Below are 26,096 nucleotides of genomic sequence, written 5' to 3' on the forward strand. Positions count from 1 at the left end.
GGAGAGCTTGGCATGGATAGGGGCGACGCTCTACTTCATTCGGAGGCATCTGAGGGCGGTTGGGAGGGATGAGTCGGAGGAAGTCGCATGATGTGTCGTAGGGGGTGGATCAGGCTACCGTGTCGCTCGTGTCGACGCTGCTGGTGCGTGACGGTATCGATGGGTTGCGGGCGTGACGGTGTCGATTGGTGGAGCGGAGGATGGGTGCGCGGTAGTTGCTGCTTACTAGTTGTAATCAATCTCAGAATTCTTTTCTCTCAGAAACTCCACTCAGAAAGGCCGGAGCCAAGTAGTGTATTGTGTAGTAGTGGTAGCGATAGCAATGACTGACGACTGCTGTTTTATCCGGCAGAAAATCGAATGGTCGCTCGCAGCTCGTCCTAGCAGCGCACGCTCGTCCTGGAAGTGGTGACGCTGGAACAGTATGGGAATCAGGAAACAAGAGACAATCTGAACAAAACCCTTACCTGCACAGTTAGTATCGCCACTAGTAAGATACCATGTTTCATATGCAGACTCAGCTACAGTGTAAAAGGCCACGCCCGTGAATGAAGCACGTGACTATATCACGTGACTCTACTTACACAGAAGAACCTATAAACAAAAGTATGAGTAGCAGTTATCTTACAGTACATCTGTTTCTGGATCTTTCTTCTTCTATACAATAGATAAATGTAAACACGTGCGAAGACCTCTTCGCCCATAATAATAACGACGGATCTTGCTTCATCCAATAGGCTTGCCGTTTACGGTTAAGATCTACATACAAGATGCGTCATCCGAACAGGGGACAAATGTCGTTTGTACTGTACTTACATTGCGTTACGAATCTCTTGCACTCAAGATTCAGCGTCAACTTCTATCGTCGCAACTTGTGGTCGAATATATCACAGTACTGAAGTGCCAAACTGTTCCGACGGAACCCGGAGAGCCGAGACCCCTCCTGTGAACTGGCGAGCGAACAGGTGTTGCAACCATACTATACTGCATCTAGCGCTCGAAGTTTTCTATGCAACACACCGCAACAGTATGATAGCAGTTTGTTCGTAGTCATCGCCCGGGACCACCCTCATTCGTGTATCGACTGGCTCTTTCCACACCAAGCTACCATGGGAAGGATTGGCCGACGTGCAGATCTTGACAATTGGGCCTTGCAGCAACTTCATTCTGTTACCCTGGAACATCACGAAGATACTATCATCATTCAACTGCAACATTCATCAAACTTGCTTTAATACCTTCAACACTCACACAAAAAGTGTCATTCATTTTCACCTTCACCTTGAGACGCTAGTCCAAGCTCGCACAATCGTGCTTTTATGTGCTGCGTACAGAGCAAGTACAGTCCTCAACTACACCCACGTCAACGAAAACACACTCTGCGTCACCAGAACATCACATCTTCTCATTTACCAAGACCTAAACTATGTCTGGTCATCGCATACTAGCAGAGGTGCTGCGCAAAGAGCCTCGGATCGACTCAGGCACTGTGCTCTCTGATCCAGTTGTCACATCCAGTGGCCAGTTCTCAGCCAAGTAAGCATTTTTCTGAGCATACAAGTTTACAAAACTCACGCGTTAGCAGGAAAGTCCAGATGCCTGAGCTACGCAATACCAAATACGACTTTGGTGCCGCCAAGGCCCAATACGGCGAAAATGAGCTTCAGCTCCGGCAACCAGAAGGCTTCCCAATCATTCCTCTTCCTATCACGGTAGCGCGTGCTTACGAGGAGGCTGCAATGGCAGCTGCAGCGAGAGATTACTCTGAACTCGTATTCGACATTTACGAAGACGTAAATGATGGTACACGCAAAACGGTAGCTGAAGAGGATCACGAAATGGTTGACGCCTACGCTAGTGGAACTGTTGGTGAAGAAGAGGAACAGGGCAATAACGGCGATGAAGCCAGACAAATGGGTGACGAGAACCACCATGAAGTTCCTCCCAACTCTACAAACGCGACCAAGAGTGATCCAAGGCTCGATGTACATGTAGACAGCCTAGGACGAACACGCGCAGCAGCACATCGGCGTAAGGCTCTTGAGACCATACAGCTTGTAGATCACGCCGGGGACTTAGGAGACGTGACTAGCATGGGCAGCAGCAAAAAGCGTACAAGTAGCCGTATCCAGAAGTCCACACAGCCGAGGAAGCAGTCGGTTAGGAAGTCACGCTAGGGAACTTGGAAGTGCTTTTTTGAGATTGTTTGGTTCGCGAAATGTAGCTCGGGGGAATGGATCTGGGCTTAGCGGCTTATGTCGTGTACACCTGTATTGGTTATCGGGCCGTGGCGGATAACTTCGCTTCCACCAAAATTGCCAATATCAGCATGGTAATAGACAGAAGAGTACCTGGATAGCCCATGTTAGAATGGTAATGATAAGCCATTAGCACAAAGTGCTCATGTCACAGATCGCAACCCGCTCTATCGCTCGGTGTATATGGACCCTGGCTCAAGCTGACGCCACTAACCGCATCAGGATTATGTACACTCGCAACCACGTGTGAGCGCGTATTAAAGCTAATAACTCCTGCCCCGCCTTCCCAGCTATCTCCAACATATCCAGACAACGGTATCGACTTGACTTTGCTTTTCCCAACCCCTCAGTTCCCAACACTTCCGGCCCCGAACTGCGACGTCAATCAACTTCTCCTTTGCTCAAAGAGCCTCCACGTGTAAAGAAGATGGCCTCTGGCACTCAGATGGAGCTGATACGAGCCTGGTCTAGGGATATCGGCCACGTTGTTGATGCTGCCAATTCACCAAAAGCCGAGTTTGCGCGTCTGGCTAAAGCAAAGGGGTGGGAGGGCGGCAATGAGACATGGCGTTCGCGCTGGAAAGAGTGTTTCAAAGAGGAGTATCCGTATGGCCAGTGTCGTAAGTCTTCTCGTTTCACCATACACTTGAAGCGTCCAATGCGATTCTATCGGGTATCATATATGAAGTGTGTTGCTGACTTATGATACAGGTCGGTTAGCACGTGGAGATAAGGCTGCAGCCTTGCAAGACGGCGGAATCCATCTCGAAAATAGGATGCGCAGGCTCTCAATCGTATCCGACACCTCATCATTCTCGGTCATTTCCAGAGCAGATTCATTTGATAGCGTAAGGTCGTTCGACAGCCAGGAGTCTTTTGAAGACCTAGGTGCGGTTGTCGATGTTCCAGTTTCACTCAACCCGGCATCGGTCTCCGAAACAAACGAATACAAGGAACCGATCGAATCAGAAAGGAAGCCCTTACTGAGCAGTTCCAGATGCAAAGCAGACAGCAATCCTGCTTGGGCGGAATTCACCAACTTCGTGCACTCGCCAACTGCGCACTTCAAATCTGAGTTCGAACGTCTCGCACACATCAAAAACTGGACCGGAAATGTGAAGAAACAACAGTTCGTTTCTTTGCTTAGCTCGGAAGTTGCTTTTTACTGGGGTACTGGTGAAGATAAGCTTGAGCAGTACCAAGAAATGTGTCGTGATCTTGGTCTTACTCACATTCCGGGTACAGTTACACAGTGCAAGAAGGTTCGTTTTTGAATTCTACCTAGGCACAAAGAAGCAGAGTACTAATAGCAGATAGGTCCTTGATCCTTTGAAGATCAACCTCTTTACCGTCATTGATAACAAGCGAAATCCAAAGATCAAGATCGTTCAGTACGAGTCTCTCAGTAAGCTACGGAAGAGCATCCGCAAGAGCGGGTGTTTCCCGAGGGATGCTGCGAAAGCGGGTGGCGGATGCTTCAAGTCACTGCTTTGCAGGCTGTAACCATCACGATCATTCAGGACCATGTTGGAGTTCGGAGCATGTGATTTGCCATTTGGGCATCGAATATACATGCCGGGAAGACCGAAATTGCATCTCTCTCACCTCTGTGTTGAATTTATTATGAGAATAAGCAAGAATCATATTTTAATTCAATAATGTCTACTACTTTCAATCGTTACGACTGGAAACTGGCTGAGACGTCGCACCCTCTGAATGCTGTGGCGTGCACCCACTGCTCTTTCAAGGGTATTGGCCGAGGTGAAAAGGACTGTTGCGAGTTTGGTAATGCGATTCTCCATGTCGGTAAGAAAACTCCAATTGATAACAATGTAGGTAGCCTAGCTGGATGGAAAGGCTCTTGTTGCCGTTGTGGTGTCGAAGCAGTTCTTCACACCACGACAGGACGCATGAAGGTATTCTCTCAATGTAGCGAAGGACGACACATTTCCTTCTCCCTCTCTGAATTCAGTGTTTCAATCGCATGAAAAACGTGTCTAGAATCGGACTCAGCGCTAGGCAATATGTTTTAGGATTGTGGCTGTCTCATGCAGTGGCGTACACACTACTACGGGACGGCACGTCCTGCTCGGTACTACCGTGTCATAGCTTGCGAACCAGTCCTTTCAAACAATTGACAATGACCACCGGCACCCCAATACAGGTCCAGGCAGCAATTGGCCAAATTCTATCCCACCCAATGTTTGCACTGCCCCAAGTCTGCCTTGCATGCATGTGTGTGGCACGGTGATACCACCGTGCGTCATCCGCTCAATGCGCCCAGCACTTATTAGATAGCAATGCCTCAGGACTGTTGACTTCTCGCCCTCTAACAGCTCACAAATAGCATTAGGCTACAGCGATACAAGGGGCCTTTTCTTTATGGTGGTTTGTTGCCGCTGCGGCGTCATGCACGTAGCCTCCGCGCCGCATACGATGGATTTGTTTGTTGCCCCAGGCTGTGAAAGTAACTTCTATATCAACTGCATATAGAATCAATGTAATCCTTTTATCATCCAGCAACTCTCAAAGTAGCACAATCTCTGTACTCACGAAACTAGTAGTGTACCGACACCGCACTTCACCATGGCCCCTCAGCGTCCCCGCCAGCTTCGTGAGTATTACCACCCTACGACCCCAGAATCCCAACTAAACCATCCCAAGCCACTCCCTCCCCCACCCCCTCTCCAGGCCCGCACAAATCCAACTCCGGCGGCACCTGGTTCTCGCAATTCGCCCCCTTCGCCTACGATCCCACTGCGGGTCTAAAATCCAACTTCGAGCGCCTCGCCAACACGCGAAACTGGGGTAACAAACTCAGACACAAGCGCTGGCACCAATGCCAAGCCGCGGAGTTCGATGCTGCGTATGGGAAGGATATATCGAAGTTGGAGTCGTGGCAGGCGCTTTGTCGCGAGGTGCTTATTGATGAGGTGCCGGGCAGTATTAGGCAGTGCAAAGCGGTACGTCAACCTTCGTCGCTCTCTCAAGAAGATACGAGCTATTTGTGGTGGGTGTTTGGGCTAATGCGGTATTCACAGGTTCTCGGAAGCAGGAATGTACTGGTTAACTTGGTGAATCTGATTGATCATCGCAATATGGGGACGCCGGTGATACGGTTCAAGAGTTACACGGCGTTTAGGAAGTATACGACTGATGGAAGGATTTTTCCCAAGGAGAAGGCGAAGGAGGAGGGGTTTATTAGGGCGCTTTTGAGGACGCTTTAGTTGGGGTTGGAGGTTCTGTATATGTAGCAAGCTACTAAATTGTTATTTAAGCGGCACTTTAAGTGCTTATTTATGCGTTTGGTCTTGAAAAAAGTCGACCAACTACTTCAAGGCGCTCAAGCCTCCGAAGACCATTAGGTATTTCAAGGAAAGGAATCTCCTCCAACTTGGGCTTGATTAGCCCAGAAGCAATCAAATCTAGTACCTTGCGATATTCAGCCATTGTAGACCCTACCGATTCACGAAGGGTGAGATTGCGCGACATCAAGGTATTGGTAGATAATTCGAAGGTTGGCACCCCGACTCCAACTAATACTACCATCCCAGATGATCGGACTCTTCGCAAAGCATCCTAAGTTGTTGTTCCAACCCCAGCAAAGTCGACTACAACATCTATGATGACTTCAGAAGGGATATCGTCGAGTTTCTTGAAGCATGCTTTTGCGCCAAAGGCAGTAGCATCAGCAAACTTTTTGTCATCGATATCCACACCCAATACTGTAGCGCCTTCGATTGAAGCTATGCGGACCCCACTCAGTCCTAGCCCTCCGAGTCCGACAATCGCCACCGTTGTAGATCCAGTTATAGCCGCTTCCGTGATGACAGCGTGGTAGGCAGTTGAAATGGAGTCATTCGCGACAGTAGCCTCAGCAAAGCCGACTTTCTCAGGAAGCGGTACTAGGACTGTAGCGGGTACTAAGACCTTTTCTGCAAACCCGCCGTCTCTACCAATACCAATGACATTTGTCAAATCGGCATCTTTAGGAAGAAGAGCCACCCCAACTCGATCACCGATCTTGAACCCGACCACATCCGGTCCAACCTCTTCCACTATACCCGCAACCTCATGTCCGAGTGTGATTGGCAACTTAGACATCCAGCCACTTCCCTGACCGTGTAGTACATGCAAATCAGAGTGACAGATACCGGCGGCCTCAACACGGACTACCACCTCTCCGGGTGAGGGACTCGGAGGGGGCACTTGTTGCAAGCATAGGCCTTGATCGACGGTTTCAAATCGGAACGCTTTCATGATATTGATTTTCGAAAATAGTGAGTAAGCAAGTACGTACAAGGAAGACTCCAACTTAAGTCGTCTAGTACTTGACAGGACGCTTTATACTATTTCGGCTATGTTCGGAAGTTCTCATGTCATGTAGAATGCTACACTGAGGAGAACCTACCAGCATATGCCTCGGCAGAGAAGTCTCTCTGCTTTAACCTTGTCACAGTATAGTGCACCTCGTATATTTGTGCTATTCTATTTTTATTAACACAAATGCGTTTAGGCGAAGACAAGAATCAGCCTAATATTCTTGACTATCAGTTATTTCTTATGTTACTCCAAGAGACGAGAATAACTCGAGGAGACGCCGTTTCGGTTAATCTGTCAAGAATCTCTCATAAACAGTGAGTTGCAAGAGAACATATTCAATGAGATTGGTAATAGTGATAGGCGGACAAACAGTACAACTAAAGAGGCCTAGTGTCCGCATACCTCCGATGCCACTTGTAACCAATGGCTAACAAAATTATTGGTCGTCTATCTATTTGTACTAGCTTAGAATGTAGAGAGCGAGTCATTCGTATGTAGCTAATCATGCGTTTTCTTTGGATTGCAGGTCTCACTGTGCATGCATGTTTTTGATAGCTTTCTCTATTTGGTTGAGGTATGCAGTCCAGGATAAAAGTATTATCTTTGGCATCCATACTAAGCAATTGAATCGTTCATTCTAGCCAACCTCTTACCCGAAGAACTTTTCTTGGGTGCTCTCCACATGGATTCGCTCTCTAATCTGCTCAACCGAGGCACTAATACAACATGCCCCGATTATGTCGCGCCATACATCGCTGGTGTTGTAGTGGGACGCAGTGGTATATATTGTGCTGTGCTAGCATTGAAAACTCTATTCAATCAGTACAAAAGGCTAACACCAACCATTAGGAAAGATCCTCTGGAAGTGTTCCAGTAGTAGTTTACCAGATGCCAAGCTACCCACAGTGGACTCTATTTGCTGGCTAGCATCCTAATCCAAACTCATAACTACTGTGGCAGCTTTGCAGATGGTTGAAAAGGGTCTTATCGGCCTTGATGACGACGTTACTGAAATTCTTCTGGACCTCGCTTCCTTGGAGGTATTAGACGGTGGGGAACCTATCGATGGCATTCCGACAACTAAGCCGAGGAAAACGAAGATTACTCTGAGGTAGGAAACATCGTTCTTTGTTCCCCAAATTTAGGTGTTGTGGCAATGAGTGATGCTTTGGATTGGACTTTTATTGTCCCATCAGAGTGGAGTTGGCTACGAAACTATGCCTAGTAGCGTTGCCAGATGGGCCGTAAATACAGGCTTAATACTACTCTGGACTCGACACAGGTAAGTTGTACAAAACACTTATGCCCGCTAAAATCTATTAATACTAAACCTGAAGCCTAGATATCAATGAAGAAATGCCCTCTTGCCTTTGAGCCTGGCTCTAGCTGGTCATATGGTGCAGGAATTGACTGGGCTGGTGAATTAGTTAGTCAGCACTCGCTCTTCATGTTCAATAACTATCACTGACCCCTCAATTTATTAGGTTGCTCGACTTGGTGAAATAAGTCTGGAAGAGTACTATCGAACGAATATCTGGGACCCGCTAGGAATGACCAGGACTACTTACCATCCGATCAAGTTCCGAAAATGACATGGTCCCAACCTATAGTCGGAATGAGAACGACATGCTGCAGCCTCAAGCGTTTCCAGTACCGCTCGAGCCTGAACGTGAGATTGCCGGCCATGAAATATGGGGCACCATGAGTAACTATGCAAAGCTGCTCGGTGCCCTTCTTGATGGTGGGTCTCTAGTTTTGGGCCAAGAGTTGGTAGACGAGATCTTCACGCCCCAGGAAACGAATACCAATGCACTGAATTCTACGATACAAGGACCGTACAAACCCGCTTTGGGGCCATTGATTCCAGCATCCGAAACAGTACACCACGGCTTAGCTGGTCTGATCAATGTTAGCGATTTTCCCGGGCGCAGGAAATCCGGGACATTACAGTGGTCAGGCATGCCCAATCTGTTTTGGGTAAGCTTTTTTGCTTTCAATTTCAGTGATTCGTATTGCAATTTGCGATTCCTAAAAGTTCAAGCTAACGAGGTTTCAATGGATTGACCGAGAATCAGGAGTCACTGCTACTATTTTCATGCAATTACTTCCTAACGGAGACCCTAAATGTGTTGCCTTTGCGCAACGATTCGAAAAATCTGTATATAGGGTCTTATATGAGATGTCTTAGATGTATGGTGCGATCCGATGCATTCGCTCGCACTTTTAAACAATACTCGATGCTTAAATTATGGACGTACGCTAAGTTTTGTGCATTGAATTGATCAAAGGAAATGACCCGCCCCTATATGAATTGGTTAGTTTGCGCAAAGCTTGAAATCGGTTTAGGACAAAAACAACATTATCGACTTTCGCAAAGTTTTGTCTATGGATGCGTCTACCACATATAAGTGTTACCTCACTTTGTTTTCCAACTATATCAGACATCGTTTCGATATAGTACATACAGAGTAGATAGCTTAGAGTTTTGAAAATCAGTGCTTTACATTGAGTGAGTTTCCCCACGCTGGCACAGGTGTTTAACCACTCACCTGAGCCACAGCGTGGACAACGTGCCTAAAAGTTCGCATAGCACCAGGCACATGCGTAGAAACAATTTTATAATTTTGAAATTTCATAAAATATTTGGAGAGGTCAAGAACCGAACTTGCGTTAGCTTGTATTTCCTATGCACTTGGATGACAAAGACCCACGGTATTGCGCGATACCTCACATACTTACCACGTCCAAGCTTTCAATTTGGTAACCTTGGCTCGCTCTAAAGCACACCCAAGTACGTTTTCTGGAGCTATTCTATTTCATCTACATCGATACTTCATTATATCGTTATTCTTGACACATCGCTTTCTCTTTGTCATGATTTCATTTGTCATCGACCTAGCCCATTTGATTACCCATAATATCACATTGCAGTTGAGTCAATATCTATACCTTCTCATGAACGCTATGCCTATACACAACATTTTCTGGCTACTTCTCATTCAAACTCCAATCTTCCTAAGAAACTTATCGGTTTTGCGAAAACATGTCGGCAACCGTTCCAGCAATTGACATCATCATGTCTTATTTTTTGCTTCAAAAGCATTTGTAGTCACAGGAGGGGCGAGCGGAATTGGCCTTAGTACCGTATTGAAGTTGGCTAGCTAGGGAGCTACTGTTCACGCCGTTGACTTGGCTACTTCATGCCCTCCCATACTCAAACGCGAGAAAGTTTATTACCATGGATCGACGAATGTATCTTCTAGAACGGATGTATCAAGGGCATTTCAAAATGTTTACAAACATAGCCCAGAGGTGTACGGACTAGTCACCAGTGCAGGCATCTGTCCTTCAAGCGGAGTACGGATCGAGAGCGACCAGACTTTTAAGAACATAGTGGACGTCAACTTGATTGGTAATTGGAACTGCGCTACAGAACTCTTAAGATGCATAGAGGCGTCTGATGATGGCTCATTGAAGTCAGATCGAGCAAGTCTTGTATTGATCGGCTCAAGCGCATCACTTAAAGGCTTCCCAACTCTTGGTGGATATGCTGCGAGCAAGCATGCTGTAGTGGGACTGACAAGAGTGTGGTCAGAGGACTTTGCTCCTTTTGGAGTGCGTGTCAATCTTGTTGCGCCAGGTGGAAGGTGCTTCATTTTGCGAGGATTGCTAAGTCATATACTATGTGTAGACGAGAGCGTAATCGTTTGTCGCAGCGTTCTTTTCGAGAAAGAAGACTTGCTTACGTCAACGATCTGGAAGAAGCAACTAAGAGAGCTGCTCAGACAGAAAGTGAGCGTAATAAGATGCTCATAAATGAGAATACTGAGCTCCGCAATGCCTACTTGAAATTGCGCAGAAAGCTGTTGGGAGTCCTTTGCACCATTCAAGAGGTCAGTAACGAAGCTTACTCCTGGCCCTGGTGTAATCCTTCAACAACCAGGAGGGAAGTCTGGAACAATAGCTTTGAATACTTCCAGTTTTTTTCGACAGCTTTTCCTTCATATGCGCTTTACAGATGTCGAAGAGCTGCTTTGCACCTTCAGTGTCCTTGTACAAGGCCTCAACTGGACAGTTCAGTAAATCTTCTACTGTTCGACGATATTCTCGGTAAGCTGCGGGGTCGTTTTTGAACCGCTCAAGATCTTCGAGAGGCGTTTTCGCTTGAGAATTAATATGTTAGTTTTGCCTCCTTGAGTTGGAAGCTTTTCAGCTGCCCTCAAATTACGATCTCCTCCCCTCTGGGCTAATCCTTCACCTCCAATTTCAGCTGTTGGGATCCAAGTTCGGCCTTTCATGTAATGGTGGACAACTTTTGCTTGTTTCTGAATTTGTGGCAATATCTGAATACCAGAGGAGCCACCGCCAATCAAAGCGACACGTTTCCCTTGGAGATCAAGATCGTCAGGATAGGCGGCTGAATGCACTAGAACTCCCTTGAAGTCATACAGTCCTGGAATTTCAGGCCACTTCCATGCGTTCAGAATACCTACAGCAGAAATGAGAACTTCTGCAGTGTCTATTATAGTCTAGATGACTTGAATGTTAGATTCAGCCTTCTTCGGGTTGAAGGAGAGGCTTACCGTTCCATTACGGATATCGTCCACAAACACCGACCATTTCCCTGACACATCATCCCACACTGCCTTTCGTACTTGTTGATTGAACTTCATGAACTGCTCCGCTTGATATTCCGTGCTGACTCGCTTGAGGTAATCCTAAATCTCAGCGCCTCCGGCATAATAACTACTCCATTGTGTATTTTCTTCGAAGGTAAATTGATAGGTGTGAGAGGGAATATCGCATGCTAGTCCAGGATATCTATGTCTGGTTAAGCCTGTTGCAAGCCATGAGCGGTCAGTGCCCGTACCTATTCTCAAACCAAGTGCCTCCGATATCAGCATTTTTTTCGTAAATGACAAGCTCTATGTTCTCGATGAATCGAGGTAATAATATGGAAAGAAGCAATCCCGATATTCCTGCTCCAATAATGATTACTTTTATGGGCCTAAGGACATCGATAGGCTTGGTACCCGGCTCGTTTAGATCAGACCTAGCCCATACAGTGCCTGCATCCACCATTTCCTTCTTCAGGCGAAACATCTTGATCGATGCAAAGTTTGCGACAACTTGAACGGATGACCTAGTACGAAAGATCCTCAAGAAAAGAACCCCGATCTAAGTACTGCTTGATCGTCGTCGATACTGGAGGGGACGGTGGGGACTGCATAACAGCTATCGCTTGGTGTTCTGTCGGTGGCTTGGCGGTGACAAACAGAACTATGACAACTGTCTGTGACATGCTAAACTATGTGTAATAACGATATTTGTCACTTCGAATACGCGTCACTATTTGCCTATGGAGCGCTATCTCGGCCGTCTCAGCCAGCTTACTACAAAGGTACAGCTTAAGATTGCCCACATGCTATCCCCTCGAAACAACGTGACATTATCCTACAAGTCTTCCACACCCGAAGCGACATCTGCGCGTAAAATTCAACATGACGCACAACTTCGCAACAAATCAAAATCAAGTTTACGAATCATCTGACAATGAGAATGTTATAGTAAAGAATTGGATGTGGTTTGTCGGATGCATTGTGTTTGGAATCTTCACTATCAAGTTGCTTGAAGTTGGGAGTAGGCCGAACGGTTACCCTCCTGGTGTGTACCGGGCAAGCCCATTGGTTTTCAAATAGTAGTGCTGATCATCACCAGGTCCACCGACAATTCCTATACTAGGCAACCTTCATCAGTTTCCCCGAAAGGATTTACATTTGAAATTTCAAGAATCGACAAGAAAATGTGGGTGAAAGAAACATCAATGAAGTTGGAAGAATATCTGCGCTAATCAATAAATCAGATGGACCTCTCGTGTCGCTCAAAATGGGTACTCAGACAATGATTCTTTGTGGCTCAGACGAAGTAGTCAAAGAACTTATGGAAAAGCGAAGTGCTACTAGCTCTCTCAAGATAGACATGTTTATCCGTACTTTCGGTGATAATCTTAACATAGCTCTTCGAGAGTAGGTCCATATTGCAAGGGTTTCAGAAGCATTGTACTAACAGTATAGCAATGATGGAATTTGGAAAAAACAGCGGAAGATGTATGCCACGCGGCTCAATTCGGGAGGTGCAAATAACTACATACCTTACCAGGTAATTATAATTCTCTGGAGAAAGAAATGGTAGTCTTCTAATATCTGGACAGGAGTTTGAAAGTTTACACCTTCTTCATAAATTGAAATCTGAGCCAGATAATTTTCAAGGCCTTGTAACACACTATACTACCAGCATCGCATCAGCTATAGTTTACTGGCGAAGGATCCCTTCAGCCGATGATTGAGGAATCAAGACATTAATCGAGGTTAGACCAAACTTTGGGTTGTTGAATCAATGAAAGACTGCTCATATTGTAAACAGTGGTTTGATAGGACAACCGCACTAAGTGGGAAGCTACAGCTGGCTGATTGGTATCCTATCCTCCGCCCCTTATTTCATGTTCTGTCTAAAGCCCTTAATCCCATTAAGCGCAAGGTTGAAGAGCTGGAAGAAATGGAGACGCAGATGTGGATCCGCCATACTACTGTAGCGAGTCCTGATAGATTCCGGAAAGTCGAACGCAAGTAAGAAGTCCTTTGGTCAAGCTCATCTGGATATTTTGTATTCTGATACGTGTCTAGGCTTTGTTCGCGACCTTCAAGACAGGGCTGCAAATGAGAAAGACCGACTAACAGAAAAAGAAATTTTGTTTAGTGCAGGACATGCATACGCTGCTGGGAAGCCAATACCAATCGACCGAGATGCCATAATCCCGGCCTTAGTCACGGGACCAAAACCATTCCAGTTTGTATTCCCTCGATTTAGACCCACTGGATTTAACTAATGATTTTAGATGTAACATTGAGCCTCGAGATCCAGACCGTGTACTGATGTTTGAAGATGCATGGGAGTCGAGCCAGAAAGAGATCGACAGCGAGGGTCATTTCAATGATATATTCTTTGAAAAGTTCACTGTAAAGAAGACTGTATAGAACTGTATTCGACTAGAGAATTCAATACAGGAAGGATCTAGTGATCTATTCACTACCGATAATGGATCCTAAGTTTGGCAGATACGCTATCTGTACCGCCATCATGTGTGATGTACAGCCATTACGAAAGACGCAAATCCAGACAGTGAGAGAGTTTTATAGTAAGCAGTGGCTGCTAATCTTTGGCTACCCAGATTGGGAATCCAAGAACGATGTTAGGTGGCCCATTCACTATTAAAGAGCTTTTGCAAATAAGAGTGAGATAAGAGCGAAGGATTGCAAGATGACGTGACGGGTCATCTGGAATGCTCTGTCAAATCCCATCTGACCACAGTTGCTGCGACACTGCAGTGTCCAGACGATTCCCAAGCACCCGGAAGCATTCTGCACCTCTCGCAGCAAATTTGTGTGACGAGATACAAAACACGCATCCTCAACGAAGCACGATGGTGACGGAAGCCAGGAAAAAGCAACCTCTTAAAGCGATCGAGGCTGGAATAAACTCCGGCATTCTGCGGGATTTGCATAAAACGAGTCATTTAACCATACGTTACCCAACCCCGTACTATCCATTTCCGCTCACAATGATGCCATCGCCCATCCAGAAGCAGTGTGCGGCATATTCAGGGAACTCCACACCGCAAACGCCCCCAATCTCGTGTAAGACGCAAACCCCCCCCCCCCCCCTCCCCCCAAAGCTCGCAAATCTAGACATGCGTGTCGCCAGACAAACGCATGTGAAGTAAGAGCTAGCCGACAGCAAGCATGGAGATCTTTGCTCTTCCCAGCCATAGCGCTACTTTGTGTCTCGCTTTACCGAGCCACATGCTCCTCCCCCCAATCCACACTTTGATATTCCCATTTTTATACCCCGCTTTCTTACCCACAGCCAGGGGCGCACTATCGTCGATCGTATATCAAACGAGGCGATCCCCCAACCATGCGTCACCTTGCGTCCCTGCAGAAGGCACTGCCCGCGCACCCTGACTTACTGCTGGACCCTTAGATCGCCGCGTAGTAAAATAAGTAAAAGAGCGATATTTGCCTTCCCCCCTCCCCCCAAAAATTCACAATGTATAGCTATAGCTTAATCGCATTTCTTTTACTGTTGCCTTCATGATCACTACAATGCAGCAAGAAAACGAGTCCCTAAAACTCCCAGACGGGCGCAAGCTCTCCTACGCCATCTACGGCAGTCCCGTGCCTCAACGCACCATCATCTACCTGCACGGCTACCCCTCGTCGCGCTACGAAGGCAAGCTCTGGCACTCCAGCTGCGCAACACACAACATCAGGCTTATTGCGCCCGACCGGCCGGGTACCGGTCTCTCGACTTTCCAGCATAACCGCCGCATACTCGACTTTCCAGCCGACATCCTCGCTCTGACCGAACACCTTAAAATTCATCAGTTCTACGTGCTAGGTGTAGCGGAGGGCGCGCCGTACGCACTGGCGTGTATAAAAGAGATTCCGAAAGAGAGGCTGCTCGGCGCGAGTATAGTGGGTGGGTTGTACCCCGTCAAGCTAGGTACATCCGGTATGATACTACCTTCGCGAATCGTACTCTGGATAGCGCCGTGGATGACGAGTCTTACCGCCGCGCTGTTTGATAATAAGATGGGCAAGCCGAGTCGGAATGAAGATCCCCGCGTTTTCGAAGATGCGTTGTCACGAGAGGTCGAGAATTGGCATCCGGGGGATCAGAAGGCGATTCGGTGTCCGAATGTTTGGCCAACGTTTGTGGCGATGACCAAGGAGTCGTTTCATCAGGGGAGTGAGGGCGTGGGGTGGGAGGCCAGGCTTAATGGGAGTGAGTGGGGGTTTGAACTTGCGCATGTGCATGTTGGGGAGGGGGAGGTGCCGTTGACGCTTTGGCATGGGAAGGATGATAGGAATTCGCCGGTTGGGATGGTAGAGAGGGCGAAGAAGCATTTACCAGGTTGTGTGTTGCGGGTGAAGGAGGGGGAGGGTCATTTTGGTTTCATTTTTCGCGATGCAGATGAGATCCTGGAAGACTTGGTAAAAAGGGAGGGGAAGGAAGAGAAGGAAGAGTTCATGATGGTAAGTGTTACGCAGGTGTATGAGTAGGTTATGGTTCTTCTTCCCATTCTAGAGTCTATTTCTGTAGCTTCTTTATTGATGATACTCTAGATGTGCGACTGTGGTGATGAGTGGTAGCCATGGGACAGAGCTTGGAAGGGTCTGGCTCTACCATATCTGCTGGTAATATCGAAGACGATTGTAATTATGCACACGATACATCATTACGAATGCCTTTTCTATATGTGAACATGAGCAATACATATAGAAGACGGCACATCCCAAGCCATAGCCCACACAACCAATAGTAAGCACGCGATATGAACAGATTTCAGGTACTCAAATAATTAATTCGTCTCGGATACTAATACTAGCCAGTCTTCGAAGACCAGAAAAAGCGAATGCAAAGAATGGTATCATGCAGGGAGATCCTAAACGCCAAAGCCTCCCAGATAATTTGTAAAAAAGAAGAAAAAGAAGAGGTCTAGCCTCATGCAATACTTGCGCGCTCACAGCTTGCCAACATTCCTGGTGATCATTACCACCACACCTGCAACAACCTTGATCACGATCTTGAGCACAAAGACAACAGACTTGAACGCGAACGTCAAGACGGTGATAACAGCTCTCGCTACAAAGGAGAGTTTGCTATCATCATCCTGCGAGCCCTTTGCCTTCTTCGCCTTCTTCTCCGCTTTTGTTTCCTTGGTCTTAGTATGCTTGTCCTGCTGTCCATACCACTCTCCAAGTTCGATGTCTTTGTCGAAACTTCCGCTAGTACTCTCGCTGCGCGGTGTCCCAGTCGTGCTCTTCAAGCTTGATGCGAATTTCTTAAGTCCCTTGCTAGAGAACGGGGGTTTAGTCTTTGTACCACCGATTCCCTGGAAGCCCTCGACAAAAGAGTCTTTGAACGCTTTCGCCGTGTCTTCTTTTTGGTGGGTCAGGGTGAAACTTGGGGGTGGCGGCTCGAAGCTATCTTGGCTCCTGTTGCGGGCTTTGCGGCCACGGGTTGCTTCTGCAACGGCAACAGCGAGGAGTGTGGATGTTACCACGTCGACGAGGAACGGGTTTCCGAATCGTGTCAGGGCACCAAAGTTGAGGATGAGCGCGTCGTTAGTGAAGTCAAGACGGGCTAGCATGGCGTCGTCCGCTGTAGCGTCGGTGGTTGTGGGGAGCTGGCCCACAGACATCTCAGATGGTGTCATGGAAGTTGGGCGAATCACGCCATCGAATCGTGGTGGAGGCGGTAGCGGTGAGAAAGCATTGGTCCGTGGCGTTGTTGGGGAAAGGACGTATGGATTCAGGACGGTGATAGCAGCGGGCTTTCGTGCTATGTTTTGTGCAGTCATGGACATGTTGTGTCCGTAGAAAGCTGTTACAGGTCGTGTCGACGGCATGTTGATGACAGAACAATCGCCCTCAATAGATATGGGGAAATTACCAAGCGTTGGGTGGTGCAGCTGGTATGAACCCTCTGATGGTATGTGCTGAGCCCAAGGATTTGCCTGCTGTTGCGGGTGATCCCTCGTCCATGCGAGAGCACAGCATTCACGCTGTGCACTTTCTGCAAGGACGCCTTCAGCCAATCTCTGTGCAGCTGGTGACTGGGCACCGGGGTCAGACAACGCAAGGTGAGAAGCGGACGGCGAATTAGCCGCAGCATCAAGTGCTTGGAGAGCAGCGAGTTTAGGATATATACTAGTAAGGAGGGTTGTGTCTTCTTGCTGAGCAGGATTGAATGTTCCGTTATCCAGTGAGGGGGGTGCGATCAGATCGAGCTGAGCAATGGGCAGTACTCGCGGCTGAGTGGGATGGTGCCTCTGGATTAGAACCTCATTCATGATACTCGGTATTTCGTGGTTGCCAGCGAGGTTCGATTGTGCCATAGAGTAGAATGGGAGAGAAGGCGTTGTTCCAAAAGTAATCGTGGGATTCGCTGCCGTTGCTCGGTGCATTCTCAATGTATAGATCTGCACGCTTGGCTCTTCCTGACCATTGGTTGCTAACCACATGTTGTCCAGCAGATTCGAAGGAGTGAAGAACGGCTTTGGTGGTGGGGGAGGTATCGAACTGCTTGTGTGGACATTGCTGTGTGGAACATACGATTCTGACGAGTATGGCGATCGGCTGATTTGCGTCCGTGGGATCTGGGTCGTCGGTGATGCTTGTGTGGGCTGGTACGGTTGCCGTGAAAGAGGGACAGTAGGATCGTAGACTGGGAACATTGATCGCATTGGTATCTCTTCTTGAGGCGATGCGCATCGTACTCTTGTAGCAGAGCTATTCGCTCGTACTAGAGTCTGGGCTTCCGAGAACGCAGGAGAGACTGCGCGGTTTAAATCTGGGCTGGTTGTGTATTGGAGGTCGTCAATGTAGTTGTTCTGTGGGGGCGATACTGGTGAAACAATGCGGGCATCTTGTTGGCGATAGAAACTCTCTTGTCGGTCCATCTGTAACGAAGGAGCTCTTCGTTGTGAAGGCGATTCGAAATGTGTTCTGCTAACTGGAGCAGGCACTCTTGGGGCTTGAGAGTTTGGCAAATGTGCCTGGGGTGGAGCTGGGATTGATGGTGGGGATGCCATTTGGAGGGACGGAGAGGCTGGCGGTGGATTGACCTGAATGACGAGTTCGTGGAAGTCGCTTGGAGGCTGCGTTGCCTTTGCACTCTCTGTTGACGGAGTTTCTGGAACAGAGCTTTTTACAACAGGCGACGGCTTATTGTTTGGGCTCGGTTGTCTTGGAGCACGGGGTGGAGGAAAGAGTTGAAATGCGGGTCCTGCCATGATGAATGTCCAGCACTCTACTTTTTAAGAGAAGGAATTGGCTCGAAATGACTGGCGAGACCAAATGGAACAGGTGCTGGCTGTGTAGGGAAACAAAGACTCGTCACAGGCGGAGTACAACTAGACGTGTCGGGTAATCTGGGGATAACGACTATAAGACGAAACACACAGCGACGCCCTGTGAGCCAGGGCAAAGGCCATAGGAATGCATCTAGGGCAATAGCGGTAGACTGACATTTCCCATGCAGAAAACTACCCCATGCAGCGAGGAGGTTGTCAGACGGGCCCAATCAAGAGGTGTGTAAGGCTCGGCGCTACTCATCAGTTGATGAGCGGCGGTTATATTTTGGGTGGTTGGCTGATTGTTGCTGCTAAGCGCCAACGCTTTCCACTCGCTACACCCCCTACCACCCTAGCTCGAGATCTTACCATGGCTGCATGACACTGTGATTGGCTGTCGACGTGTGCCCACCCTGCGTAGTATGGGTAGCCTATGCAGGTGACAAGAGGCCAGTCCGGCGGCCCGCTGCAAGTCGGGGATCTATTTCGAGCTCTTGATTGCCTGCCAACGGCACTTTGGCTGTCCTTGGCCGAATGCGGAGAGACATACTGTGGGCGTGTATGTATGTATGTGCTGTCCTGCTTGCTTTTCAGACGTGTAAAGGCTTTGAGGAAAGTGGCCCGGTACATGCAGATTCACACGTAAATTCTCAACGCGATAGTATCTGCAGTACCGACGGGCAACAGCCACGGAAGCTGCAAATGGTACTGAGACGGTACAAGCTCTTCGTCGTGGGCGGCAAGGCCAGCAAGCCTATATGCACCGTCGGAGAGCACGCAGCCGCCCTAACATGCGGCCCGGTTGGACCAAGACACAACGGCGGAGCTTATCGCAAAATCCCGCAGAGGGTACCTGTCTCCGGATAACTGATCATCATATGTGGAGTTGCGCATTGGTGAATGCAGCGCTTGGCTTTTGGGGTAGTTTGTGACGGCACCCTGCCTGTGCAGTCCGCAAACGGGCCGGGTAGTGTGCTGTTGCGAGCATCCAAGACACTACAAATTATAGTTTAGTAGCACAATCAGGTCATTTCTGGTCAAGAATAGGTCGGGGCAATATGGGATTAGATGAATGCACATGCGACTGATGACACGTGAGGGGAGAGGAAAGGGAGGGGAAGGTGCAAGGCGTGCGCTAGTGCCTATCGATAACCTTAATCTGTGTCTAAGCGAGAAAAAGTTGGGTGTTCGTCATCGCTCACGACAGCAGAGAAAAGCCACAGTCACAGTCAAGATGCCGTCAGAATTAGAAGAGGTGAGCAAAGATCGCACGAGGACTTGGCTCGTATCTATTCTAACATATCTTGTCTAGCTAGTCGAATTCCTGCACCACGGCAACACGCAGATCAGACAGACTGGTCAGAGCAGCCCCTCCACCCCACCACGAGACGCTGCTTACACCATGCAGCGGCCGAACATCTTGTCGGATACTCGCAATCAAACCCGACCCTCTGGAAACGTAATCAACTAGAGCCCATCAAGGATCTCAAGCTCCTTGTCAAGGATTATGCGCCCATCGCGAAGAATGCACTGACCATCCTCATCAACGTCTCCGCCGACGCAGAAGTCCAAAAGGCACTTGCAAAGGATGACGAGTTTCTTGAGACCTTACTGTCGCGGATAACCGTATGTCAGTTCCCCGTCCAGTCAGCGTAGACACTAGTCACTGACCTGTTGTAGAACGCCAAAGAACCAAATGCGAACGAAATCGCAATGCTACTCGCCAACATGGCCAAGGACGACTCTCTACAAAGGGTGCTGGAATTGAAGCGCGACGTCCCAAAGGAGTTGTCCAAGTCTGCTTGGGCAATGGACCAGCTTATGGACTGCTTTGTCAAGGGCGCACAGGGCGCATACAACAAGAACGCAGACTTCGACTACCTGTCGTATTTCTTCGCTGACTTGGCCAAGTTTCCCAAGGGGCGCGAGTATCTAACCTCGCCCCAAGAGCACGATGACAACGTCATTCCTATCACCAAGATTCAGGTGTTTACAGATCATGCCTCACATATCCGACGCCTTGGTGTCGCCTCGACAATCAAGAACGTCGCATTCCTCGTACCAGCGCATCCAGTCCTACTATCGAACCTATCGCCGGATCCAAATCTACCGCCACCTTCGATAGGCGCGAACCTCCTACCCTACATCCTCCTCCCGCTCATGGGGCCAGAGGAGTATGCAGACGAAGACACAGAGGGTATGCTCGACGAATTACAGCTGCTAGAGCCCGACAAGGAACGAGAAAAGGATAATCAGATCATCAAGACTCATTTGGAGACACTGCTATTACTGAGTACCACCAAGGAAAGCAGAGAAGTCCTCAGACGTGTCAAGGTGTACCCCATCGTTCGGGAGTGCCACTTGCACGTAGACGATGAGGAAGTGCGTGAGGCATGCGACCGCGTAGTTCAAGTGATTATGCGTAAAGAGGAGGGTGAAGAGGAGGATATACCAGACATGGCTAGCGCTGGTGGTAGTGGGAAGATGATAGAAATGGGTAATGCCGAAGAAGACGAGGACGAGCAAATTATCGACATTGTCTAGGCGTACGATGACAAGTAGAATACCAAAAAGGCACCATATTCCTGCTGATCATGTCCCCTTGTGTCGACACGGTGCCTTAGCGTCCTCTATTTGATTGGCCGCGATACCGGCTATCGCAACAACGGTCTTCTAAACTCCGGACTCTTCATAGATACAAATAGGTGCTTGTGCTCGCTGAAACCAATGCCCGACGCGGTTCCCGAGGATTCCGTCATCGATTAACGGTGCATTAGTAACCCGCGAACTGCTTTCGGAATTGTTCCGCTTTGATACCTTCTTTCTTCTTCATCACATTTCGCCTATTAGTACCTCTAATTCGCGCGCATACAGAACAAGCAAAAGCTGTGGCATGTGCGCCAAAATAAGCTCGTCATCGGATAAATCACCGAACCAACACGGCGGGGCAGGGAGTATGGCACCGTCGACCAATAGGATTGGCGTAGCTCAGACAATGCCGGCGACATCAAACTCTATGTCACGGGCAAGCGACGGTGTGGGCACAGTGAAAGGAGATGCTTTTGAAAATGGAAAAGAGCAGTTGAGAATATCGCCATGGAGAAAGGCCTGGGAAATTCTGAATTGGACGCCGCCGAATTGCCGTTGGGATCCTAAGAAGCCGCCGCAATTTTCTATGAGCAGTACGTTGTTTTTTTTCTGCGTTCATGCATGACCGTTGGTCTATCTCTTTTTTATCTTTTCTTGAAATCACATTCAAACAGCATGAGGGTAAAGAGTTGTGTTATGGTACAAATCAGAACATAACTTCTCATCTGCCATGACCACGTTCTGACAACACATCAGTGAACGTTCTTTTTGCCTTTGCCGCTGGCTTCACAGTCGCAAACCTCTACTACAACCATCCTATTCTCAATCTCTTCGCTAGAGACTTTGGCGTACGGTATGAACAGGTAGCGCAGATTCCCACAGTCATGCAAGCAGGATACGCAACGGGACTACTATTCCTATGTCCGTTGGGGGACTTGCTTCCAAGAAGACCTTTTGTATGCGGTTTAGTAGCATTCACAGCAGCATTGTGGTACGTCTACGACCCTACGTTCCTTATGTTACCTCAAGCTGATTAACGACAACTATTCAGGTTGATACTCTGCTTAACAAACGACCTGGGAACCTTCACCGCAATATCCTTCATCGTAGCCATCACAACCGTAACCCCTCAACTCATGCTCCCTCTAGTCGGCGACCTCGCGCCGCCCTCCCGCCGCGCTGCTGCCCTCTCAATCGTCGTATCTGGCCTGATGCTCGGCGTGCTCGTCGCCCGTGTACTCTCCGGTACCATATCTAATTACACGACCTGGCGCGCAGTCTACTGGATGGCACTTGCCCTGCAATACACGATCTTCGTCTTGCTCTGGCTCTTCATGCCAGATTATCCTGCTACAAATCGCGGCATGAACTACTTTCGCATCCTATTCGACATTGTAAAGATGCCACGCAAGCACCCAGTCCTCGTGCAAGCTTGTCTCACAGGCCTCTTTACCAGCGCACCCTTTACATCCTTCTGGACAACGCTAACATTCCTACTCGCCGGCAAACCATTCCACTACTCCTCCCTTACAATTGGTCTCTTCGGCCTCATCGGTATAGCCGGCATGCTCATCTCCCCCATCTACGCCCGCACAGTCACCGATCGCTTCGTCCCGCACTTTTCCGTCTTCTTCGGTCTCTCGTGCTCGCTCGTCGGCGTGTGCCTCGGCACATATATCGGCACATTTACCGTTGCCGGCCCCGTGCTGCAAGCTCTCCTCATGGATTTCGGGAATCAGACCGCGCAGATTGCGAATCGCTCCGCGATCTACAGCGTTGAGCCGAAGCGCCGGAATGGCGTTAATACGGCGTTCATGGTTGCCACGTTTTGTGGGCAGCTAATCGGGACTGCCGCGGGGAACCACGTCTATGCGGCTACGGGATGGATCGGGAGCGGGAGTTTGAGCGTTGGGTTTGTGTGCCTTGCTCTATGCGTTATGTTGGCTAAGGGGCCGTACGAAGACGGGTGGGTGGGGTGGAGTGGCGGGTGGAGTATGAGGAAGAAGGATAGGGATAGTGCGGATGGGAAGACGAAGGATAAGGCGTTGCATGGGCCTGTGGAAGCAGTGGACGACAAAACAGGCGCAAATGAAAAGGTAATGGATGAGCTTACTGCTGAGGAAGGGAGGGGGGGAAATACTACATCAGAAGCGGGTGTGAGTACAGAGGACGAGGAGATACATTCGGCGAGAAAGGAAGAAGTGTAGATAGTAATGCATTTAAGAATTTGATTAATAAAAACTGATGTATACGATGATTCGTGTTTTTGAACTTTGCATTTCCATAATGTGCTTCATCCGAGCATTTCAGTCTGAGAAGAAATATCGCCAACGCATCGTCTATCGCGCATTCTAATGTAAAAAGCTATGATACAAAAAGAAAGCTCTTTTCCTCCTCTAATCGCACGTTGCCTTTTCTTTTTCACTACGCGGGCTTGGGCGCATTCGCCGCGTTCATAAACGCATTGATGTGTTCGTCAGACGGCAGCTTCTCTAGGGGCGTGAGCCAGCTCTTCGCCTTATCGAAGCGGGAAACCGCCTTGACGAGTTTGATGAAAACTTGCGTATTGCTCTTATCGACGCGGCCCTTGAACTTGAGGATGAGATTCTGGATGTTCATGCCTTGAGGTGGGAGTGATTCGTAGATCTCCTTTGCGGAAGGCAGAGAGGGTTTGGATGGGCCAGTAGAGGGACTACCTGCGCGGCTACCGTTTGCGGCGGGGCTGCCTGCGCGACTAGCACCAGGAGTACCGGCGGGCGATCCACCGAGCATGATGCGGTTCTTTTCCTTCTTCTCCTTCTTCCGCTTCTTGCCGGCATCGGTCATCTCGCTATCACTACCAGAGCCTGCGCCCTTGAGATTGCCAAGAGTGGATTTCCGAGATCCGTCAGCCAGCTTTTCGTGGTGCTTCTTCTTGTGCTTCTTACGCGACGATTCATTGCCACTAGCTTCGGAAAGATTGGGAGAACCAGGTCGCTTTTTGCTCTTAGATTCCCCGGGCTTGTGATTGCCTGAGGGAGTGTTGGAGCCCTTGGTGGATGCGCCAGACGGGACATTGCCAGCTTCTGGGGCTTTGCCGTTCTGCTCAGCTGCCTTCTTCTCTGCCTCTTCCTTTGCTTGTTGTCGCTCCGTCTCAGAATCTGTATCCGACTCGCTCTCGGTAAGGTATGGATTTTCAGGGTCGCTGTCGAGATAGTCATATTGTTTCTCGCGCTTGGCTAACGTCTTGCGCGTAATCTTCTCCATGGCTCTCGTCTCCTCAGCAGCCCTGCGCTCTTCTTCCTCCTTTTGCGCTATCAGTTGCTCGTCAGGACGATCCCAAAGGGCTGCTTGCAGCTGGTCACGCTTTAGCTTCTCTGCTGCTTCCTTGACATCTTGCTCTTCACCCTCAAAGAGACCATTGAGTCCTTCTTCATCGTCTGCAAAGTCTTCTTCAAGGTTGAAGTCAATATCATCGGCATCAGCTTCCCGTTTGACAAAGCCAATTGTATCATCGTCAAAACGCTCCCGCTTGATCCGGCCCTCATCATCAGCACCACCGCCCACACGCGTGCGCACTCCGCTGAACATCCTTGCCTCATCTTCAGCCTTCATACGCTGCGCTTGACGTCTCTCAAGCTCTGCAAAAAATCTGGGTCCGCCACTCTCGACCTTGGCCAAGATTTTGTCCACATCATCGCTAGTCGGCTTAATCTTGCCCTTGACATTGAATCTGTACCAGCGCTCCATAGGCGCCATTTGTATGGCCGTATTTGGGTCACCAGGACGTGTGGCTGAGAGCATAACGTGTGTCTCTGACAGCTCCGATTCGTAGGTACCTACCCATGTCTGCTTGTTCTCGTAATCCTCCAAATGCCAGGGCAATGTCTCTTCGTAGCGTAGCAGCTGCCGCTTCTTTGCTTCTGGGGTGTCGTCAGGTCGGTACTTCTGCTCCGTCTTCTTGTGGAAGGCAGGAGGTTTCTTCATGCCAGTAGGCGCGATCTTGGCCTGATTCTCCTCGCGTACTTTGCGTCGCTCTTCCTTCTGCTGCTCAATGCGCTCGCGCTCCTTTATCTCCTCCAAATCCTCCTTTGTATCCTCCTCTTCGTAGTGTGATCCGATACCACTGGGAGGCGCGCGGGGATCTCGACGGTGGAGCTTGATGGGCGGAGTGAACTGCTTCTCATCCGTAATATCAACATGGCTCTTGCTCTGCAGGCGCATAACGTGGTGTCGCAACTCTTTCAGATCCTTGCGGCTCACGATGAGTGGAAAGACGGTGGCGCCTTGATCGAGATACTCCTGGCGCAGCGCGTCTTTGGAATGAGTGCCATCAGCGGCCGGACCTGGCGGGGGCTTCCTGGCCTCATTCATCTGCGACAAAGACACCATGGGCTTGGTGATGTTCTGCAACGGGCGCCGGGGCTTTCGCAGGACATCAGCCTGGGGACGCGGGCGACGGCGACGAACAGGCATCTGCTGCTGCGGTGGCTGCGGTTGCTGCGACGGCTGTTGGCCATTCGAGGCGACGGGCGCGACGGGCGCTGCCGTAGGCGGCTGGCTTCCATTCATTGCGCCGTTCATTATCAAATTGTGGTTCTGAGGATGAGGACAAGAATGAAGGCAGCAGGTGGGCAGATAAAGACTGACCGGAGACGAAGTTGCCTTTGTCCCAAGGAGCGTCGTGCTTCAAGGCCGAACCGCAGTTGGAACGTCACAGCTCCACGCTAGTCGTTTAGCGCGCCAAGCCCATCGCTCACTGTGAAGCCCTGCCTCCGCCCTCCCAGACATACAGTGAACACCATGACTAGCAATCGCCAAAATTATCATCAATTGCAACACCCAGTCTGCGCTTTCTCCAGCTGACAGTGACAGTCTCGGGACCATAATCTCCTAGGCACATGTGGATCACCAAGAAAGACATCGACTTCTCACTCCACTCTAGGCACCCATCGAGCCAAAGTGTGGCTTTGGCCAGAGGGTCGAGTGCCTGAAACGGTGAACGGCAACCGCCGCCATAAGAAAATTCA

The 26,096-nt window shown here is 49.1% G+C and overlaps 12 protein-coding genes across 12 annotated transcripts; 9 read left to right on the forward strand and 3 right to left on the reverse strand.

Moving 5' to 3' along the window:
* Positions 1-1,426: 1,426 nt before the first annotated feature.
* Positions 1,427-2,177, forward strand: COCVIDRAFT_27007 (hypothetical protein; the record flags this gene model as incomplete). The annotated part of the gene is made up of 2 exons (XM_014700623.1): positions 1,427-1,536; positions 1,586-2,177. 2 exons carry the CDS (start codon positions 1,427-1,429, stop codon positions 2,175-2,177), a joined length of 702 nt encoding a protein of 233 aa, XP_014556109.1.
* Positions 2,178-2,685: 508 nt separating this feature from the next.
* On the forward strand, positions 2,686-3,532 carry COCVIDRAFT_100598 (hypothetical protein; the record flags this gene model as incomplete). The annotated part of the gene is made up of 2 exons (XM_014700624.1): positions 2,686-2,878; positions 2,970-3,532. 2 exons carry the CDS (start codon positions 2,686-2,688, stop codon positions 3,530-3,532), a joined length of 756 nt encoding a protein of 251 aa, XP_014556110.1.
* A 1,312-nt stretch (positions 3,533-4,844) lies between these two features.
* Positions 4,845-5,485, forward strand: COCVIDRAFT_38166 (hypothetical protein; the record flags this gene model as incomplete). The annotated part of the gene is made up of 3 exons (XM_014700625.1): positions 4,845-4,872; positions 4,923-5,221; positions 5,300-5,485. The coding sequence occupies 3 exons, from the start codon at positions 4,845-4,847 to the stop codon at positions 5,483-5,485; spliced, it is 513 nt and encodes a 170-aa protein (XP_014556111.1).
* Positions 5,486-5,555: 70 nt separating this feature from the next.
* COCVIDRAFT_38167 (hypothetical protein) lies at positions 5,556-6,518 on the reverse strand (the record flags this gene model as incomplete). Its single annotated transcript, XM_014700626.1, has 2 exons — positions 5,556-5,837; positions 5,874-6,518. The coding sequence occupies 2 exons, from the start codon at positions 6,516-6,518 to the stop codon at positions 5,556-5,558; spliced, it is 927 nt and encodes a 308-aa protein (XP_014556112.1).
* Positions 6,519-7,263: 745 nt separating this feature from the next.
* On the forward strand, positions 7,264-8,759 carry COCVIDRAFT_16371 (hypothetical protein; the record flags this gene model as incomplete). The annotated part of the gene is made up of 6 exons (XM_014700609.1): positions 7,264-7,360; positions 7,542-7,692; positions 7,836-7,863; positions 7,924-8,007; positions 8,217-8,558; positions 8,748-8,759. The coding sequence occupies 6 exons, from the start codon at positions 7,264-7,266 to the stop codon at positions 8,757-8,759; spliced, it is 714 nt and encodes a 237-aa protein (XP_014556095.1).
* A 1,143-nt stretch (positions 8,760-9,902) lies between these two features.
* Positions 9,903-10,223, forward strand: COCVIDRAFT_52818 (hypothetical protein; the record flags this gene model as incomplete). The annotated part of the gene is made up of 1 exon (XM_014700627.1): positions 9,903-10,223. A coding segment is annotated over one exon (321 nt), but the record flags the coding sequence as incomplete, so codon positions are not given.
* A 2,078-nt stretch (positions 10,224-12,301) lies between these two features.
* COCVIDRAFT_56325 (hypothetical protein) lies at positions 12,302-12,740 on the forward strand (the record flags this gene model as incomplete). The annotated part of the gene is made up of 3 exons (XM_014700628.1): positions 12,302-12,386; positions 12,445-12,607; positions 12,656-12,740. Coding segments are annotated over 3 exons (333 nt in total), but the record flags the coding sequence as incomplete, so codon positions are not given.
* A 2,003-nt stretch (positions 12,741-14,743) lies between these two features.
* COCVIDRAFT_100580 (hypothetical protein) lies at positions 14,744-15,703 on the forward strand (the record flags this gene model as incomplete). Its single annotated transcript, XM_014700629.1, has 1 exon — positions 14,744-15,703. One exon carries the CDS (start codon positions 14,744-14,746, stop codon positions 15,701-15,703), a length of 960 nt encoding a protein of 319 aa, XP_014556115.1.
* A 461-nt stretch (positions 15,704-16,164) lies between these two features.
* On the reverse strand, positions 16,165-18,438 carry COCVIDRAFT_16374 (hypothetical protein; the record flags this gene model as incomplete). Its single annotated transcript, XM_014700610.1, has 1 exon — positions 16,165-18,438. One exon carries the CDS (start codon positions 18,436-18,438, stop codon positions 16,165-16,167), a length of 2,274 nt encoding a protein of 757 aa, XP_014556096.1.
* A 1,294-nt stretch (positions 18,439-19,732) lies between these two features.
* COCVIDRAFT_27014 (hypothetical protein) lies at positions 19,733-21,042 on the forward strand (the record flags this gene model as incomplete). Its single annotated transcript, XM_014700630.1, has 4 exons — positions 19,733-19,753; positions 19,811-19,856; positions 19,907-20,124; positions 20,179-21,042. 4 exons carry the CDS (start codon positions 19,733-19,735, stop codon positions 21,040-21,042), a joined length of 1,149 nt encoding a protein of 382 aa, XP_014556116.1.
* A 929-nt stretch (positions 21,043-21,971) lies between these two features.
* COCVIDRAFT_100602 (hypothetical protein) lies at positions 21,972-23,294 on the forward strand (the record flags this gene model as incomplete). The annotated part of the gene is made up of 2 exons (XM_014700631.1): positions 21,972-22,078; positions 22,139-23,294. The coding sequence occupies 2 exons, from the start codon at positions 21,972-21,974 to the stop codon at positions 23,292-23,294; spliced, it is 1,263 nt and encodes a 420-aa protein (XP_014556117.1).
* A 217-nt stretch (positions 23,295-23,511) lies between these two features.
* Positions 23,512-25,638, reverse strand: COCVIDRAFT_38172 (hypothetical protein; the record flags this gene model as incomplete). The annotated part of the gene is made up of 1 exon (XM_014700632.1): positions 23,512-25,638. One exon carries the CDS (start codon positions 25,636-25,638, stop codon positions 23,512-23,514), a length of 2,127 nt encoding a protein of 708 aa, XP_014556118.1.
* Between the last annotated feature and the right edge of the window lie 458 nt (positions 25,639-26,096).

This window comes from Bipolaris victoriae (assembly GCF_000527765.1).
Source record: "Bipolaris victoriae FI3 unplaced genomic scaffold scaffold_47, whole genome shotgun sequence".
Taxonomy (NCBI): domain Eukaryota; kingdom Fungi; phylum Ascomycota; class Dothideomycetes; order Pleosporales; family Pleosporaceae; genus Bipolaris; species Bipolaris victoriae.